This window comes from Protopterus annectens, chromosome 5.part1 (assembly GCF_019279795.1).
Source record: "Protopterus annectens isolate FY-2018-M chromosome 5.part1, PAN1.0, whole genome shotgun sequence".
Lineage (NCBI taxonomy): Eukaryota > Metazoa > Chordata > Ceratodontiformes > Protopteridae > Protopterus > Protopterus annectens.
In genome coordinates, this window is record NC_056736.1 from 255,747,090 (window position 1) to 255,765,169 (window position 18,080).

An 18,080-nucleotide genomic window follows, 5' to 3' on the forward strand; every position below is an offset into this window, starting at 1 on the left:
TCAATTTACAGATGTTACCTGCTATGGTGGATGCTCACGGGTGACCTTCATTTAGGCTGGCTCTTTGCCCCCCTTCAGCCACAGTGACCACGGATGCCTCCCTATTGGGGTGGGGGCATTTTTAGGGAAGGATGGTCCAAGGCATGTGGTCCCCCTCACCTTGCAAGCCTTTCAGGACTGCCTCCCTTTGGGAATGATTGCAATCTTGATGGACAATATGTCAGTGGTATGGTGCATCAACAAGAATGGGGGAACTCGATCTTACCCAGTCTGCCAATAGGCCATAAGAGTTTGGGAATGGGCAATTGCTTCCAACTTATTGGAACACAATTCTCGGGGGAGTCCAACATCCTGGTGTCAAACTGAGCAGGTCCATTTTGAGTCCTCACAAGTGATCCCTGAACCAGTCAGTAGCAAATGAAATTTTTAGCCACTGGGACATATCTTGCTGTGATCTTTTTGCCTCTCCCCTAAACAACAAATGCATCAGGTACTTCACACTGATCCCCCTCAAGGGGGAGTCACCCAAGGATGCTCTGGTCTATGATTGGCCCCCGGGTCTTCTGTATGCCTTTCCTCTGATCCCTCTGATGCCCAAAGTCCTACAGAATGCCAGCAGGTTTGGACCAATCTTATATTCATTGCTCCCCAATGGCCTTGTCAGGTATGGTTCCCCTTTCTGCAGTCTCACAGCAAATATCCTTCATGGATACTGGATCCCAGAAAGGATGTCATTTCACACCCAACAGAACATCAGATTCCCAACCTCTGGTCCCTCAAACTATTCGCTTGGTTTCTCCACTTCCAGTAATTTTAGTAAAGTCCAGGCTTCCCTCTCTTGTCCGTGACATTATTCTCACTTCTCAAAAGCCATTCACCAAGAAAGTATATTGTAGCAAGTGGAAAAGATTTTCCATCTGGGTGTCAAAGAGGAATATAGATCCCTTTTCTGCCTCAGTCTTGTATATCCTCATGTTTTCGAGTTCTCTTTTTCATGAAGGAGTGAGTTTCTCCACAACTAAGGTTCAACTTGCGGCCATCACTAACTTTTATATCAGGATGGGAGGTGGTTCCTCCACTACCCTTTCTTCTTCCAAACTATGTCAGGCTTTCTTAAAAGGAGTTTTTCATCTGAGACCTCCGATCAAGGATTGTTCTCCACCTTGGGATCTTGCTTTAGTGTTACAAGGTCTCACCCAAAAACCCTTCGAACCTGCTAGTTCTTGCGACCTGAAGTACTTATATAGGAATATGGCTTTCCTTGTGGCTATCACATCAGCTAAGAGAGTTTCAGAGTTGCAGGATTTGTCTTCAAAACCTCCATATAACCTTCTTTAAGGATAGAGTTTCTCTCACAACAAATCCTTCCTTCATTCCTAAGGCTGCTTTGGAGGTTAACATGAATCAGACCATACTTGTGTTCTTTCCAAATTATTGTAACAAAGGTGAAAAAGAAGTTATTTTCTTAGGGTCTATATCACCATATCAAATGGTGAAAATGCTGAACGGTGATAATATCGAAACACAAGAATGAACTTGCACACCCCCCGCTAAATATATATTCCAACTCCGAGGTCGCACTACAGTGAGGAAAGGGCAAATATCCCAACCCTCACTGTACTGCGACCCCAAAAACACAAGTTCATTCTCGTGAACTTTCGATATCATCACCGTTGGGCATTTTCACCATTCGATATGGTGATAACATTCCATCTGTTTTGTCAATCTTCATTCATTCTTGACAGTTGGGATAGTTTGGACAGTTGGGGTCTGGTTCCGTCCTCAAAACTGACTCGGCCATTGTAACAAGCTTCTGCCAGCCAGAAGCTCTCGCGCTAAGGTTACCCATAGTGCCTCTCTACCCTTCCCTTCTGACTGAGTTGCCTGTAGAAGTCAAAAGGTGGAAGCTTTGTCTGAGCAACTGCCCTACTACTGATCCAGGACTAGTTCTGGACCACTAGGAGCCTTTGGAGGGGTTAAGAGGGTGGGATGTCGAGAATGAATGAAGATTGACAACACAGATGGAAAGTTATGGTAATCACATAATTTATTTATCTGATGCTGTCAATCTTCATTCATTTATGACAGCTGGGACAGAGTCCCTTGCTACTTTATGTCCCGGGATGCCCTATGGAAGGATATTCCTGAGCAACATGGAGCCAAAAGATGCTCTTCCCCTGGACACCATATCCAATTTGTAATGAGTAATAAAGGCATGAGGGGTAGCCCATGTAGCTGCTGCACAAATGTCATCCAGGGAGGCTCTGGAATGAAAGGCCACTGAAGTGAAAACTGACCTGGTAGAGTAAGCCTGACTTTAGTTGATAGAGTCATTTCATTTTGATGATAAACAAAGGTGATACAATCTCGCAACCATTTCGACAAGGTGACTTTGGAAACTGGTTTGGTTAGTCAAGGACCTGAAAAGGACAGGAACAGTTGGTCCAATTTTCTGAAGGATTTCGTTCTGTCCAAGTAAAAACATAATTGTCTGTGTGCAGCCAACAAATGCAAACAATATTCTCCCTTGTTTGAAAAATTTGGGAAGAAAACTGGTAGGTCAATAGATTGGTTAATATTTGAGTCTGAGACAATTTTGGGTAGAAAGGAGGGATTAGCCCTAAGGGATACTCTTTCTTTATGAAAAATTATGTATGGGTGCTTTACAGACAAGGCTTGCAATTCTGATATTCTCTTGGCATCCAACAAATGCAAACAATATTCTCCCTTGTTTGAAAAATTTGGGAAGAAAACTGGTAGGTCAATAGATTGGTTAATATTTGAGTCTGAGACAATTCTGGGTAGAAAGGAGGGGTTAGCTCTAAGGGATACTCTTTCTTTATGAAAAATTATGTATGGGTGCTTTACAGACAAGGCTTGCAATTCTGATATTCTCTTGGCTGAAGTGATGGCTACCAGGAATAATGTCTTCCAAGATAAACATTTTATATCAATTGTGGCTGCTGGCTCAAAGGGCTGACGAGTCAAAGTTTGTAAGACCAACATCCAATTCCAAGGTTCAATAGGCTCCTTAAAGGGTGGCTTTAAATGCATAACTCCCTTTAGGAAGGTTTTGCAGAGGCGGTGAGATATCAGGGAAAAAACATCAAAGCCATTATGGAAATTTGAAATAGCCACCAAATGAACTCTAAGAGTAGAAGCCAAAGCTCCTGATTGGAGTAAAATTTAAAAATATTTCAACACTTTATTAATCAAGGGTAAAAAGGGGTCCAGCCCTTCTCCTTGAGATGTTATCACAAATCTGTTCCATTTACTAAGATAAAGTTTCCTGGTGGACGGTATATGGGAAGCCAGCAATATCTTTTGTACAGGGAAAGACAGATTATTCTGCCTAGCAATTACCAGAAATGGAGGTACCAAGCGGTCAGCTTGAGAGTTGGTAGGTTGGGATGGACCAAGCCATTGAAGTTGAGACAGGAGTTCTGGAGTTGGGTACAGAGTCCACAGATGGTGAACTAGGCAAGGCCAAAGAATGGGGAATCAGACTTGACGGGGCCAATAGCGTGCAATGAGAATCACTTTGCTTCTCAACCATTGCGCTTGCTTCAAGAACTGGGGTATTAGGGGAATGGGAGGAAAGGCATAAAGCAGTCTCAGGGGCCAATTGTGCAGAAGAGCATTTCTTGGGGACTCCCCCTGAGGGAGGATTAGGGTGAAGTAACTGCTGCATTTGTGGTTCATGGGAGATGCAAACAGATCGCAGCAAGGCTGAACCCAATGACGAAAGATCTTGGCTGCTACTTTGGGATTGAGAGACCACTCATGAGGCAGAAGAATGCATCTGCTCAGTTTGTCCACAATCACCTTGAAACTCTGGGAATGTGCATCGCTATCAGAAAATGGTTGGAGGCAATCACCCATTGCCATACTCTCATGGCTTACCGATATAACGGATATGATCTGGTTCCTCCCTGTTTGTTGATGTATCAGACGATGGACATGTTTTCTGATTGGATAGCAATTGTCCTCTATAGAAGGGCATACTGGAATGCTTGCAATGCTAAAAGCGCCACCCTCAGTTCTACGATGTTGATATGCAAATTGGCCTCTAAGGGGGACAAGTGCCTTGGACTGTCTTTCGTGAAAATGCCACCCCATCAGGGATGCGTCCATGGTCACTATGGCCTTGAGCTGAGGGGGTGAAAAAGGGCGACTCTATAAATCCTCTTCTGGCTTTATCCACCAATTCAGATCCTGCTTGCATCAATTTGTTATACGGATTGGATAAGACATGGGGTGAGTTAACAGAGACCACTGTGATGCTAGAAGCCACTGATGCAGCCTCATGTGGACTCTCACCAGGGGAACTAGGGTGATTGTCGCTGCCATTGACCCGAGTGATTGTAAGACTAAGCAAGCTGGAGCTGTGATCTTAACCTTTGTAATCTGTGAAGAAGTAGAGCAACTAGACAGGATGTCATGTTGAATGTTGCTCCAATGAATTCCAAGTTTTGAGTGGGTGCCAGATTTGACTTTTCTTTGTTTATTGAAATGCCTAAGAGCTCTGCCAGTTCCAGAGTGTAGTATAAGGCTTGAAGCAGTAGATTCCTGGTGGGGGCATTAAGGAGCCAATCATCTAAACATGGAAACACCCAGAATCCTTGCAGATTCAGATGAGCTGCTACCACTACCATGCATTTGGTGAACACCCTGGGGGCTGTGATGAGACCAAAGAGCAGTGCACGAATTTGGCAATGATTGGCTCCTAGCTGGAAGAGGAGGAGATATCTTCTGGAGTGCTTGTCAATTTTTATGTGGTAATACACATCCTGAACATCTACAGAGCACATCCAGTCATCTTTCTCCAGAAAAGGAAGGATAGACTGAACTGTGACCATCCAGAATTTTGTCTGTCTGACAAACTTGTTCAAGAAACTGAGGTCTAGAATTGTCCTCCAGTCCCCTGTCTTTTTTGGATCCTACTTGGTCTGTTGGGACTGTTTGGATGACTCTTTTTTTGAGCAGATTTTGAATTTCTTGAGTTGCTGTGCCCCTCTGACTGGGTGGAATGTTGGGGATTCACCTTTGCGGTCTTGAATAAAGATCGAAGCGGATATGGTAACCTCTGGAAATTACTGTCTGCACCCAATAATCTGATGTTATTGAATGCCAGGCCAAGTGGTGCAGAGAGAACCTTCCCCCGACTGTCTCCAGAGGTAAGCAATTGTGCCACTCCTCAGGAGTGCTGATACGGTTGCCCAAAGAAAGAATCTCTGGAACCCTGGTTACACAGGCATCCTCTGTCATGGGAGGGGAGTCTTCCTGATGAGTTCTCCCCTTTGCCCCAAGGAGAAAACTTTCCACGTGTGTACTGAAAAAGCCCATAGGACTTCCTGAGGCACATCTTCCCATGCCTCTGATTCCTGGAATAGGATCACTGAGTAGTGGAAAAATGTATATCCATGGCAAAAAGGGTCTTTCCATCCTTCCCATACATGGCTAATGTGTCTTTAACTTTTAGGTCAAACAACAAGGAAGCATCAACAGAAGCACTGATGAAGGAAGACTTGATGGGGTCCGCGAAGACACACAAGCGTATCCAGGCGTGACTTCTCATGACAACGTCTGCATCCACTGCTCTGGCCATCCCTTCTGTTGTATGTGCAATCAACTGCATGGAGGAGTTGAAGATAGATTCTAGGGTCACAAGCTGGGAGGCAACCTTGTCACGTACCTCATCAGACACTGCTCCTGCTAGGGTTCCTGAGAGTTCAGTGATCAGGTCCCTTTGAAGACGGGTAAAATTTGCCAAATAATTCAATGACCATATGGCAAAGGTCTTTGGAGCATAAACCCACTTCCCTAATCTGTCCAATGTCTGAGACTCTAGGTTTGGAGGATGGACAGTAGGACTCTCCACTACGAGTTATTTCTTTGTCATCCCTGCCACCAACATACCATCTACTGCGAATCCCTTGGACCATTGAGGTTGATCCTCTGAGGGGGACAGTATTTTTGCCATGTCTCCGGGGAATTGGCTCCACAGTGTCAGAGGCCTAACAAGTATGCTGCGTGATGAGCTTGACTAACTCAGCTGTAGGCGAGGTCACCCAGGAAGTAAAAGATTGGGCATGGAAAGCCTGCAAGAAGACAGATTCCTCAGAGGAAGGGTTGGTGAGCTTCCAGTCACCCCGCTGCTTTAAAATTTCTAGGATGTCTCCAAAGGAGACATCTTCAGGGGGCGACCATGGTGACCTTTCCCCTTCATTGAAGTCTGTATCCTAGGTGAGAGGTTCTTCCATAGAATCAATGTGCTTACTCTTGCACAATCTCCTTTGGGGTGACTCATCAGGGGGAGGTCTGAAGAGGACTCCGAAGAGAGGGTACCCTACGGTAGGGTATTTTGCTGCTCCTGTGCCTGCTGTCCCAATATAGTAGACTGTGACTGCTGTGAACCAGAAGACACATAGATATGACATTCCGACATTGAGGGTGCCAACTGTGAACCTGCTGAGGCTAGCACTTTCTCCATAATCTGAAAGGCAGGCCTGCCTGAAGAAGGATGGGAGTTCGAAACCAAGAAAGACAACCTCAGTACTATGGTCACACCCCACTCCAATGAGCGCACCCCCACAGAAGGAGCTACGAGAGGACTCAGAACTGTCAAAGTAACCAGAGCCATAGACAGCACCATGGAAAAAATCGGTGCCATACTAGGGATTCCGGAGCCAGCAGCCAAGTCACAGTCACATGAGTCAGCTCTGACTGAGCTGAGATCCACAGAGTGGGTTCCAGCACCAAGGTTAGATCCACCATTGGTACTGATGAAGCTGGCACCGGGAGAGGCGTCGGGGTCCAAATCCTGCGGGGAAGTTGAAGGAGGAAGATAAGCTGGAGTCCGTGGAGAATAAACCTCAGCTCCGGGTGGGACGGAGGTCCTAGATGGGGTTGGAATACCTCTGGCCACCAAGAGCTGATTCACCAGTCTAACTACATCACACTCTGAAAGGCTCCTGGTAGAACAAATAGACATCCCCGCAAGAGATTCTGGTCAATCAATAAAGGGACTCAGCTGCTGACCAGCAAAGGGGTCAATAGATGGGGAATATCAAGTCCTGGGTAGGGGTTCAACCTTTGGCACTGTAGCAAAAACTTGTGTTTTGGTGGAAGTGACCAGTTTAACAGGGGAAACTATTATTGGTGCCGAGAGGGTCTGCAGTACCGTGGAAGGGGTCAGTACTGTGGCAACTGTAGTTGGTTCCATGGAAATAGACAGCTCCATGAAAGGGGTCACAGACTCCAGTGCCGAGACAGATGTCATTGCCAATTTCAATTGTTAAGGTTTCAGTTCCGTGGAAACCTGGCCTTTGGATGATTTTGGTTCATGAGACTGAGGAGATGCTGGGACTGAGTGGCTCCTCTTCTTTGCCTCTTTTTTAGGAGGTTTTGGCACCTCTGCCTCAGACAAAGCCTCAGAAAATGGGATTTTTAACAATCCCTTTAAGATCAATTTGTTTTTACGCTCTGCCACGGTCCAGGCACTAAAGCCCTTACAGAGCTCGCATGGAGGCTGGACTTGTAAGTACGGCACTCCTAAACAATACATGCAGGAAAGATGCCCATCGGAGCTGGGCATCTTCCTGCTACATTTGTCAAACTGTTTAAATCCTGTGGTACCTCTTTTGTCAGCCATTATCAGATAAATCACCACAATGATCAGCCGTTCACATGATCACACACACGCACAATAACGGGGAAAAACAGAGCCTGTGAAAGATTTTTTTTTTTTAAATTTACCAACAATGGCAACACAAGAAATACCCAGAAGGGTAAAGAGAAGAAGAAGAAGAGGGAAAAGAATACCAACAGTGGTATTTGAGAGTTACCAGAGGTAAGAGGGAAGGGAGGGGCCTATACCAACTACAGTAAGGAAGAAATACCAAAAAAGTAAAAAAGATAGATAAAACAAACCTCACACACTGATTCACTAATATAAATTAAAGTTACCAAGAAGTATCAAGAGGGGAGCTGTAAAGGAGAAAAAATATTGAAAAATATATAGAAATATAAACACTTAGCTTTAGAACATTGGCTGGCACGTCTTGAAACTCTATGCGGTAAACGAGATCTGAAGGGAAGGGAAGAGAGGCACTATGGGTAACCTTAGCTTGAGAGTTTCTGACCAGCACATGCTTGTTACAATGGCTGAGTCAGCTCCGAAGATGGAACCAGAACCCAGCTGTCCAAACTGTCCCAACTGTCATGAATGAATGAAGATTGACAACATCAGATTATCTCTTACACTCTTTGGGCATTCACAGACAGTTACATTTCTATCTACTTAGGCACAGAGCTCATAGAAAATCATATCAACTGTGCATTCCCTTTTCACCTAACAGATTGGGACAAGAAGTCTCTAAGGTTTCCTTGGTAAGGTGGATTACAGAATGTATCTCTGCAGTTTACTACCAACAACGCAAACAACTTCCCCATCTGGTTAAAGCGCACTCAACTAGATCTATGTCAACCTCTTCAACCTTCTCTGCTAGAACCCCAATCGATGAAATCTGTGCTGCAGCTACTTGGTCACACTTTTATATCTCATTACAAGTTAGACATTATTTCCAGGAACAGAGCATCCTTTGGTTCTGCAGTGCTCAGGCATATCCTTCCTTGAGGTCCTCCCAGGATTTGTGTAGCTGAAGAATCTGACCCATTCATGATGCATAATGAAATGGACAACATCAGATTAGAAGTTATGTACTTACCATAATTTGGTATCTGTGTTGTCCAATCTCATTATGCATCACTTCATGCCCTCATTCCCCCTTCCTTGTACAGGTGAGAGTAACCTAGAGGACTAAGGAACCTACTGGCTCCTAGTTTGGACTTTTGTTTCTGTTTCTGTCTTATCTTGGCAATATCCACCTTATGATTAGCAGGGCAAACTCAATCTGAGGGCTTGTTAGGGAGTGAGGCATTATGGGAGAGGAAGGAGTTTGAGTCTCAGATTGTATATCTGAGAAATGGCCGATTTGGATCTGAGGAGGGATCCAAGACCCATTTGTGATGCATAATGAAATTCGACAACACAGATAACAGTTATGGTAAGTACAGAACTTCTATTATATCCTGCCAAGGACATAACAGTTGGTCAGCTTCCAAAGTTTCAGGCCACTTCCACTTGCCCAAACCATTAGGCAGCTTGAGCTGAGCTACCTAAAAACACAGGTTTGAGCACCAAGCCCTTCAGAGCTGTCTTGCCACCAAAGAGAACACTCCTCAATGGGCTTTTAAGGATCAATAGTCAACTTGTGCTGTTCCTTGGCTGAGCATATAAGTTCCCTTTGGGAAAAAAAAACTTCAACATTTAAATTTATAGTTCAAATGTTCTTTTCCATGTTAGAAAAGTTGGTTTCTATCTAGAAATTTGGGTTTTAATGGACTGTCATGGGATTAACTGTACTTTTAAATGAGAGTGTACTTTTTCCTGTCAAATTTAAAAGCAGTTAAATGTTGAAGAAAACCATTTTTCCTAGCATAGAAACTGTGTTTATTTTAGTTTTGTGTCTGGCAAAGTGTATTAAGATGCTTTTTACTGTATTTTGTGATGAAAAAGTGACTTTTAACAACTTTAAACTTTTACCAGCTAGTGCTACTTGTTCTCCTTAAGAAAGAGGCAACATTTTCAGCTTAACCATGACACAAGCTACTAGTCCCATGGTCGGCCCTTTTTCCAGCTACAACAAGAAAAAGTTAAGCAAACAGTCTTTGTCACCACAGCAAGCTAGCAATTTGTTTCAGCCACTGGTGGGTAACTGCTGCAGCCAAAACTGATTCCTCAGACTACTCATCTTATAACCGGATCCCTCTAGTGTAGCACTTACAGCCACTATTGACCATGGGTTAGCCATGTCCTCTGAAGCTGCTGGGGTCCTCTCAGTGGGAAAGAGAAAGACACTGTTGCTGGCCCTGGAAGAGGGAACAGGGATGTCTTCCCTATTTTGTCAGAATGTTGTGCCCATCCTTAAGGAACTGCTGCTCCCTTAAACAATTCTGTTGACCCCATTTCTCTTGTCAAAAGAAAGAGAAACTTAAACATGTATCTGCTCCCACTCAAATTTCTCTGGACAGGAGTAGATTACTATATATGGTTCAGGGTCTAATTCAGGCTACTGATCCTTTTTATCAGGTGGTTTCTGATAAAAGAAAAGGAGATGCTCCTTTTCCAGAAGAGATTCAAGACTGAATCTAGGCAGGAAGATAAGGGGGCCGATGTGGGGTTTTCTCCGCAGATTTCTGATTCAGATTCAGAATAGAGCACAGTGCTTGATTCTCGTTGTGGAACATTATCTTTCTTTAAGATTATTTTATAAGATTATTTCTAGAATGTGCAAGTGTTTTCAGTGGGGGAAAATGAGGTTTCTCAACTCCTCAGAAAATATTATGAGCTGTTACAAATGGAATTTACAGAACCTTTATCCATTCCTCCAGTGCCATCAGCATGGGAGAATGTGTGTGCCACTGCCTGTAATTTTCCTGACAAGTCAGCCTGCTGGCCCTATAAAAGCTGATTGATTGTATAAAGTCCCTCAGTCTTTTAAGTTTTTATAAAACCATCCCAAACATGACCCAGCAGCTATAGCTTTAGTTACTCCTACTTCTACTAAAAATGTAGTTAATTCCAATCTTACACTTTCTGACAAGGATAGGAAAATAATTGATAAGTATAGGGAAAAATGTATGCCTCTGCGACTTTGATTTTCAGAATTTTAAATTGTCGGGCTTGTATGTTAAAGTTTATTTTAATTCTGAAAGTATGAGGAATGATTTATTTGTAGTTTCTATCAGGAAAATCTGTTTTAAATGGTTTAATTTCTTCCATTTTACAGGTCAGTGTGTGTATGACTCTGCTTTTACAACGTCCAGGGCTATGGCCACTGGCACTGTTTTGAGGAGTTTTGCCTGGGTATGTTCTCAGAAGTTCCTAGATGATGTGAAAAAAAATTAGATTTTAAATCCTCTGCCGCAGAAGTTATCAAAAAATGTGATGACATGGGTAAGCTGATACAATGGATATCTAAGAATTTTCAGCCCTCCTTTTCCAAATTTTCCAAGTAATTCTGTAACCCCCCCATCCACTTTTTGCACCAAGAGTGTTTACAGAGAGTCTGGCTTCAGTTACAGCTCATTGCAGGCTACAGGTTATCCATGTTTTTTATTTAGACAACTTTGTTATCTTTGTAGAATCTTTTTTCAAACTGTCAGGAATCTGTCACTTGGGTGAGAGATCTCTTACACAAGCCGAGGTTCCAAAAGAACAATAAAAAGTCTTTGTTTACTCCATCACACAGGATTGTGTTCCTGGAGTATCTGCCAGATACTTCAGTTCAAATAGCTTTTGTTCCACAGGAAAAACATCTATATTTAGATTTATTTCTTGGGTTCTCCACTCATACTATGATCACTGCAAGGGAATAACTCTGGATTTTGTCTCTTGGCATCTATGATTCTCATGATACTTCTGGCAAGAGTCCACACGAGAAAGATACAATGGTATCTGAATCTCTTTAATCCCAGCATTAACACCCATTATCTTTTCAAATCCCAGTTCTGGGATTTGTCAGAAGAGAAATAGCTTGGTAGAAAAAGCAAATATCTCAAAATCTAGATATTCTTTTTTCCCTTCCTGCTTCAAAGTAGTTGGACTTTGCTTGGAAAGCAGTTTCAGGAGGGATAAAAGTGCAAGGTGTTTGGGGCAGACACAAGCACATAAATATGAAACAAATGCTTGCTCTAAACAAGGCACTCGACTCTGAATCATCATTGGTCCTCTAGATCTCTTCAAGTTGTTACAGGCAGTAACACAGTCATGTGCTACATCAACAAGCCAGGAGGAAGCACGTCCTACCCACTCTGAATAGTAGCCATATTAGTTTGGGATATAGTTTTACTGCACAATCTCCTTTTGCAGGCATCCTGTATCCCATCAGAGCAAAATTGTGTGGCAAACTTGCTGAGCAGGACAAAGGCAAACCCTGTCAAGTGGAAAGTAGATTAGAGGTCTTCCAAGATTTGATTCATCTGTGGCTGTTTCTCGAACAGACCTCTTTGCCTCCCCTCTAAGCAGCCAATTGGCAAATTTCTGCTCCTGGACTCCGTGCAAGTAGGCCTGAAAAACAGATGCCTTTTCCCTTCCTTTGGCAAGGATGTTCTTGTATGTTTTCCACCTTTTCCACAGACATTCAGTGTACTTTTGAAGATTCAGAAGGAATTCCCCCAAGATCATTATGGTGACACCTTCCTGGCCCAGGCAACAGTGGTTCTCCCTTATTTTGGAAATGGCCAAGGACCATTACCACAAGCTTTCTAACAAAATGGCTCTACTCATACAAGAACAGGGATGCTTGATACACACTAACCCTAATCAACTTAACCCAACTGCCTGGATTATAGGGTTTTGATTATGTTTTAGCACCTGTTTACTGAGGGCATGCAGCAGATATTAATGGATGCAAAAAAGCCTGCTACTAGAAAATCATATATTAGCAAATATATTTTCTAGTTAGTGCTAATGACATAACTAGCACCAGTTCAGAGCTAGTGTTCCTCTGGTTTTCAATGTTTGTGTGAGTTACTATCCTATGGCTTTTCTTACTTCTCCATCAAAGTTCATTTGTTGGCCATTAGCATGTCTGCATATGGATCCCCCTCTTTTAATACATTCTCATGTAAAAATGTTTTTGAAAGGGGTTTTACATAAGAGACCTCCAAGAAAACTAGTGGCTCATCCTTGGATCTTAATTTTGTGTTAGACAAGCTAACACTTCCTCTGTTCAAACCTGCTTATTAGGCTGACTTGAGAAGAGTATCTGAGTTGCAAGGTCTTCTGGTGACTTAACCTTATCTCATTTTCCATAGAGACAGGGTTTCTTTGAGAAGTAATCCTTATTTTATGCCTAAAGTGGTATACTGAGTTTACACATCTGCATGTGTTTGATAGACCTTTGTGATGCCTGTTATATAAAGATCACAAGACAATCCAGGTATTTTCAGTTCTAGATGGAATTTGTCATTACCAGTTCCAAAAATTGCCATTAGGTGTTCACCAAGTGCATGTCAGTAGTAGCAGCAAAACTCAGACTGAAAAAGTTCTGAGTGCTCATATACTTAGATGACTGGATCCTAGCTGCAAACGAAGGATTCCTTAATCCTAAAAGGGACTATTTGCTCCCCTTGTGTTGATCTTTGAGTAACTTTGTAAACTACAAAAATCAAATTTGCAATCAAGTCATTCCTTAGATTTAATTTGATGTCATTTGGATACAGTTCTTCATACAGCAAAACTTCCACTATCCAGGCTGACTTCCCTCCATTTACAGGTATAGGAGGTTCTGAAATCACATAGCCCAGAACCCCTCTCATTCTACACCTTTTGGGGCTCATGGCAGCATCAATCACTCCAGTCCTTTATGCAAGATTCTTTACGGGAGTTCTCCACTAGACTCTTTCACTTCAGTGACCACAATCTACTCATTCTCATCACCCTGTCAGATTACTGGCTGTCACTATCATACAAGATGGTGCATGTATTTCCCTTTGGTGACTCTGCAAATTGGTTAACCAGATAGTGCTTGAGTCTAAATAAGGCCAATGAATCAGTGGTCTACCCTGGTTAACAAATGCATATTAAATGTAATTAACAAAAAATATAAATGAATTAGAATTTAAAACATGATATAATCCACACAGTAAACAAGTACAGATGCAAACACTCAAGTTCTCCTTCTCCTAGCTATGCATTACATCAGGCTTCTCTTAGAAATCCAAAGGCAGACCAAGCACGGCCAGTCTGGAGATCCTCTTAGAAGTAAGCATCTTGTGAGATCCCAAGACCCTGCTTTCTGCAGCTTCTTTTTTCAAAAATAGATAGTAGACATTATGAATGTTTTCCTGTACTGATTATCAGAACCCATGTAATGCTGATAAATTAATTCATCTACTCATAAGCCTTTATAGTGGAGCCTAAGACAAATTATAATATTTTTATCATCTCACCTGCATGACTTGGTTTACAAAGTTTGTGACCTCTTCTTGAACAACTGTAATTAAATTCTGGGTAATCATGTGGTCAACCAGTGCTGCCATGTTACCTAAACGTTGCACTATTGTGTCTGCTCCTCGAAGATTACTCAGTAGTGTTTCTCGCTGGATTCGATGCTGATGAAGTGATTCATTTTTGAAAGTCATCCCAGTGGTCTGTAACTGAGTTTGCCAGCCCTGAACCATTTCATAGCTGTCTTCCCGCACCTACAAAGAAATAATAAACCTTCAGCTAGCCAGAAGACAGGTAACGGTGTAGTTTAAAGGAATGAACACATTCAGTTATGTTAGTAGCTTGGATTATGGTACCATGTCTAATATGGTAGCACAAAAGGTGAGGAACTTTTCCAGCAATCTGCACGCTCTTTCATTCTTCATTGCTAGAGTTTGCTGAAAATCTGTCAGAGTGTAGCATTTTGAAGTATTCTGAGGAAGCCAATGGACTTGTTTCAACTCCTGCAGTAGCCTACAGACAACAATAAAAAAGTCACAAAACATGGTTAATAAACCTGTAGACTACTACACTGAGTACCTGTAACTGCAGAAGATAAACAAAATGGTTAAGAGTGGAACTAGTAAGGATACAGAGAAAAACAACTGCATATGAACTTATCATAAAAATAAATCTTCTTTAAGACTCTTTGAGAGAAATCACAGAAACAGACAATCCCTTCAGGTATGGATTCAGCCCTGAAGGGTTTATTCAGCGGCTTCCCCAAAAGCAATCTAATTTTTTTCTTTGCATACACGTATGGCATTCAAAGGACTCTAACTACTTTATCCTTGAGTGATGAAACCTACATAGTAAATTAACTGCTTTGTATGAGTCAAGAAGGTAGAACTTATTTTTCAGAAAATTAAAAAATAACATTTCTCATACAGAGAGGGAAGGAAGGAAAGAAAGATATAAACAGACCTTTACACTGTTTCACCACATTCATTAGAGGCCTGGACTGGACCTATTGGCCCATTCACAGTTATAAGTGAAAAAATAAAGAATTCTATGATAGCTGTGTCTCTTATATGTGCCAACCTTTTTTTTTATTCCCCACTCTCCCCACAAGACCAAGACAAAGGATTTTCTACATGAATTGGATTTGCTCATTTATTTTATGGTAGCAGGGGTAAGAAATACTGAGATGCAGTGAGAGTCCTATATCCCATTCATAACCTGCCCAGGAATCCCAAGTTAGGTCAGCCACTCCCCTTCCAAGGAAAAGATAGGGCATCCACTTTCCAAAACAGAGGACTTGGGACTCTAGAACAGAATAGAGGAAGGCAAAAAGATCTTCCTGAAGAATACTTCAGAGATGGACAATGTCCAGGAACACATCTCGTGAAGCATCTATTCATGAGCTTGTATGCTGGATCTGCTCAAAGAGTCTACCACCAGGTTGTGCTCTGAGGGAATGTAAATAGCCTGAAAAGCCCCTTGATACTGAAAAGCTAGATCCCAGATCTGAAGAACTAGTCTGCAAAGAAGGTGGACCTTGTACCACCTTGCTTGCTGACATACCACATCACTGTGGTATTGTCTGTGAAAATTTTTAAGGGCCTGGGATGAAAGAGGGAATGAGAAGCTTGAAGAGCTAAAAGCAGAGCCCTCATCATCTTTATACTGATGTGACCCGACCTCTGCTGAAGTGGTCAGAGATCCTGAACCTTGACAGAGCCTAAGGAAGCCCTCCATCCACTGCCTGAGGCATCTGTAAAGAGCTATTGAGTTGGGACTGTAGCCTGGAAAGGAAGCCCTAGGTTGAAAGTAAGTTGATGAATCCACCATTGAAGCTCGAGCTTGAGACAAAGAAGGAAGGGGACTGAGAAGTCCAGAAGGTGGCAATGCTGGAGCCACACTGACTTGAGGTACCACTGTAGCATTCTCATATGGAGCCTGGCTAGAGGGAGCATGGGAATGGTGGAAGCCATGAACCCAAGGATCCTGAGAAAGTCCCTGGCTGAGTCCGAAAGTAGAGGGAGGAGAGAGTGGAAAAAGACAATAAGGGATAGGGCTTTTGGGGCAGGTAGAGATACTAGCATGGGGGTGGTCTGGATCCTGCAACCAAGGAAAACATGATTCTGAAAGGAATAAGAGCTGATTAAAAGTTTATGGTGAAACCCATACTCTGCAACAGGGAAACAGTAAACTGGAGACCCCGAAGCACAGCATTAAGGGAGAATGCTTGAATGAGCAGATCATTCAGTTAAGGAAAGATCTGAAATAGAAGTTATGTACTTACCATAACGTTCCATGTGAGTTGTTTATCTCGCCTTTATTCTCACTGATGGGTTCGGAGCCGATCCTCGACACTGACACGGCCGATAGCAAGCTCAAGGTTTACCAGTAGCTCGAGACCAAGCCCCTTATCCCACAATGCACTGCTGGAATTACCTCAGATCTTGTTTGCTGCGAATAACAGTATATACATATATATACATATATACAACATATACATACCCTCTTATATATATATATATATATATATATATATATATATATATATATATCTAAGAAGAACACTTCCCAAAGGGGAAGAAGAAATATTGAATAACCAGGAAGGTACTAGCCTCTAAGTCAACAGTCAGCCTGGAGGGAGAAGGAGGGAGGGACGTGAGAATAAAGGTGAGATAAACAACTCACATGGAACGTTATGGTAAGTACATAACTTCTATGTCAAATTGTTAAATCTCACCGTTTATTCTCACTGATGGGTAGCGTCCCTAGCACCTCAACCTTGGGTGGCTCATGAGAGTATGTTCTTCAGTACCGTAGAACCAAAGGAAGACCTGTCCCTTGAAGCCCTATCTACTTTGTAATGTGTGATAAAGGTATGAGGCTTAGACCAAGTGGCTGCAGCGCAAATATTGTCAAGGGGCAATTTAGCTTGAAAAGCAGAAGAGGTAAAGACAGCTCTGGTAGAATGAGCTTTCGGTTTGTGCGTTAAAGGCATGCTGGCATTCTTATAAACAAAGGATATACAATCGGATAACCATTTAGATAAAGTTGTTTTAGCCACTGGATTGCCTTTTCTTGCTTCTGAGAAGGATACAAAAAGTTGGTCTGATTTCCTAATATCTTTAGTTCTGTCAAGATAAAATCTGAGCTGTCTGGGAACCTCAAGTTTGTGCAGCATATATTCCAATTTGCTAGAGTGGTCGGGGAAGAAGACTGGCAGTTCAATTACCTGATTGATATTTGATTCAGAACAGACTTTAGGTAAAAATGAGGGGTTTGTTCTGAGCGATACTATATCAGCATGGATGATCATGTAGGGTAGACTGATAGATAATGCTTGAAGTTCTGACACTCTGCGGGCAGACGTAATGGCCACAAGAAAAATTGTTTTCCAAGATAAAAATTTTAAATCACAAGAAGATGCTGGTTCAAAAGGGGGAAGAATAATTTGAGACAGCATAAAGTTTAAATTCCAGGGAGAAAAGGGAATTTTGATTGGAGGTCTCATATGAAGAACGCCTTTAAGGAAGGTTTTTAGATAATTTATGGCTCATAATATTTGAGCCACCAAGATCAAAGTGAAAATTTGAGATAGCAGCTAACTGAATTCAAACTGTAGCAGCTGCTGCCCCTTCCTTAAAAATTTTTGTTAGGAATTCTAAAATCGAAGATAGCGGAGCTTGGAAAGGGTCAATGTTCTGTGCGTTGGCCCAAACTGAGAACCTTTTCCATTTACTGCCATATAATTTCCTGGAAGATGGCTTGTGAGAAGATAAGAGAATCTGTCTTGTATCTTCTGAAATTGAATGAAGCCTGGCAATTAGGGTAAGTGGATTAGCCAAGCAGTCAGTTTCAGGGACTGCAGAGAAGGATGAAGATCCCCTGACGGGTGAGTCAGAAGGTCGGAACTGGGTCCAGGATCCATGGATCTTCCAACAGATGATGGTGGAGAAACAGACACCAAATCTGTTGAGGCCAGTAGGGGGCTATGAGTATAACAGTCCTTCCCAGCGATTTTGCTTTCTGTAAAAATATGGGTATTAATGGGAAGGGTGGAAATGCA

The 18,080-nt window shown here is 42.4% G+C and overlaps 1 protein-coding gene across 1 annotated transcript in view; it reads right to left on the minus strand.

Moving 5' to 3' along the window:
* DNHD1 (dynein heavy chain domain 1) overlaps positions 1–18,080 on the minus strand; it is a 418,274-nt gene that overhangs the window by 23,100 nt on the left and 377,094 nt on the right. Inside the window, exons 6-7 of the mRNA XM_044072761.1 lie at positions 14,374–14,530; positions 14,020–14,271 (exon numbers count right to left, since the gene is read on the minus strand). Coding sequence (XP_043928696.1) covers positions 14,020–14,271; positions 14,374–14,530 — 409 coding nt within the window. The remainder of the gene's footprint in view (positions 1–14,019; positions 14,272–14,373; positions 14,531–18,080) is intronic.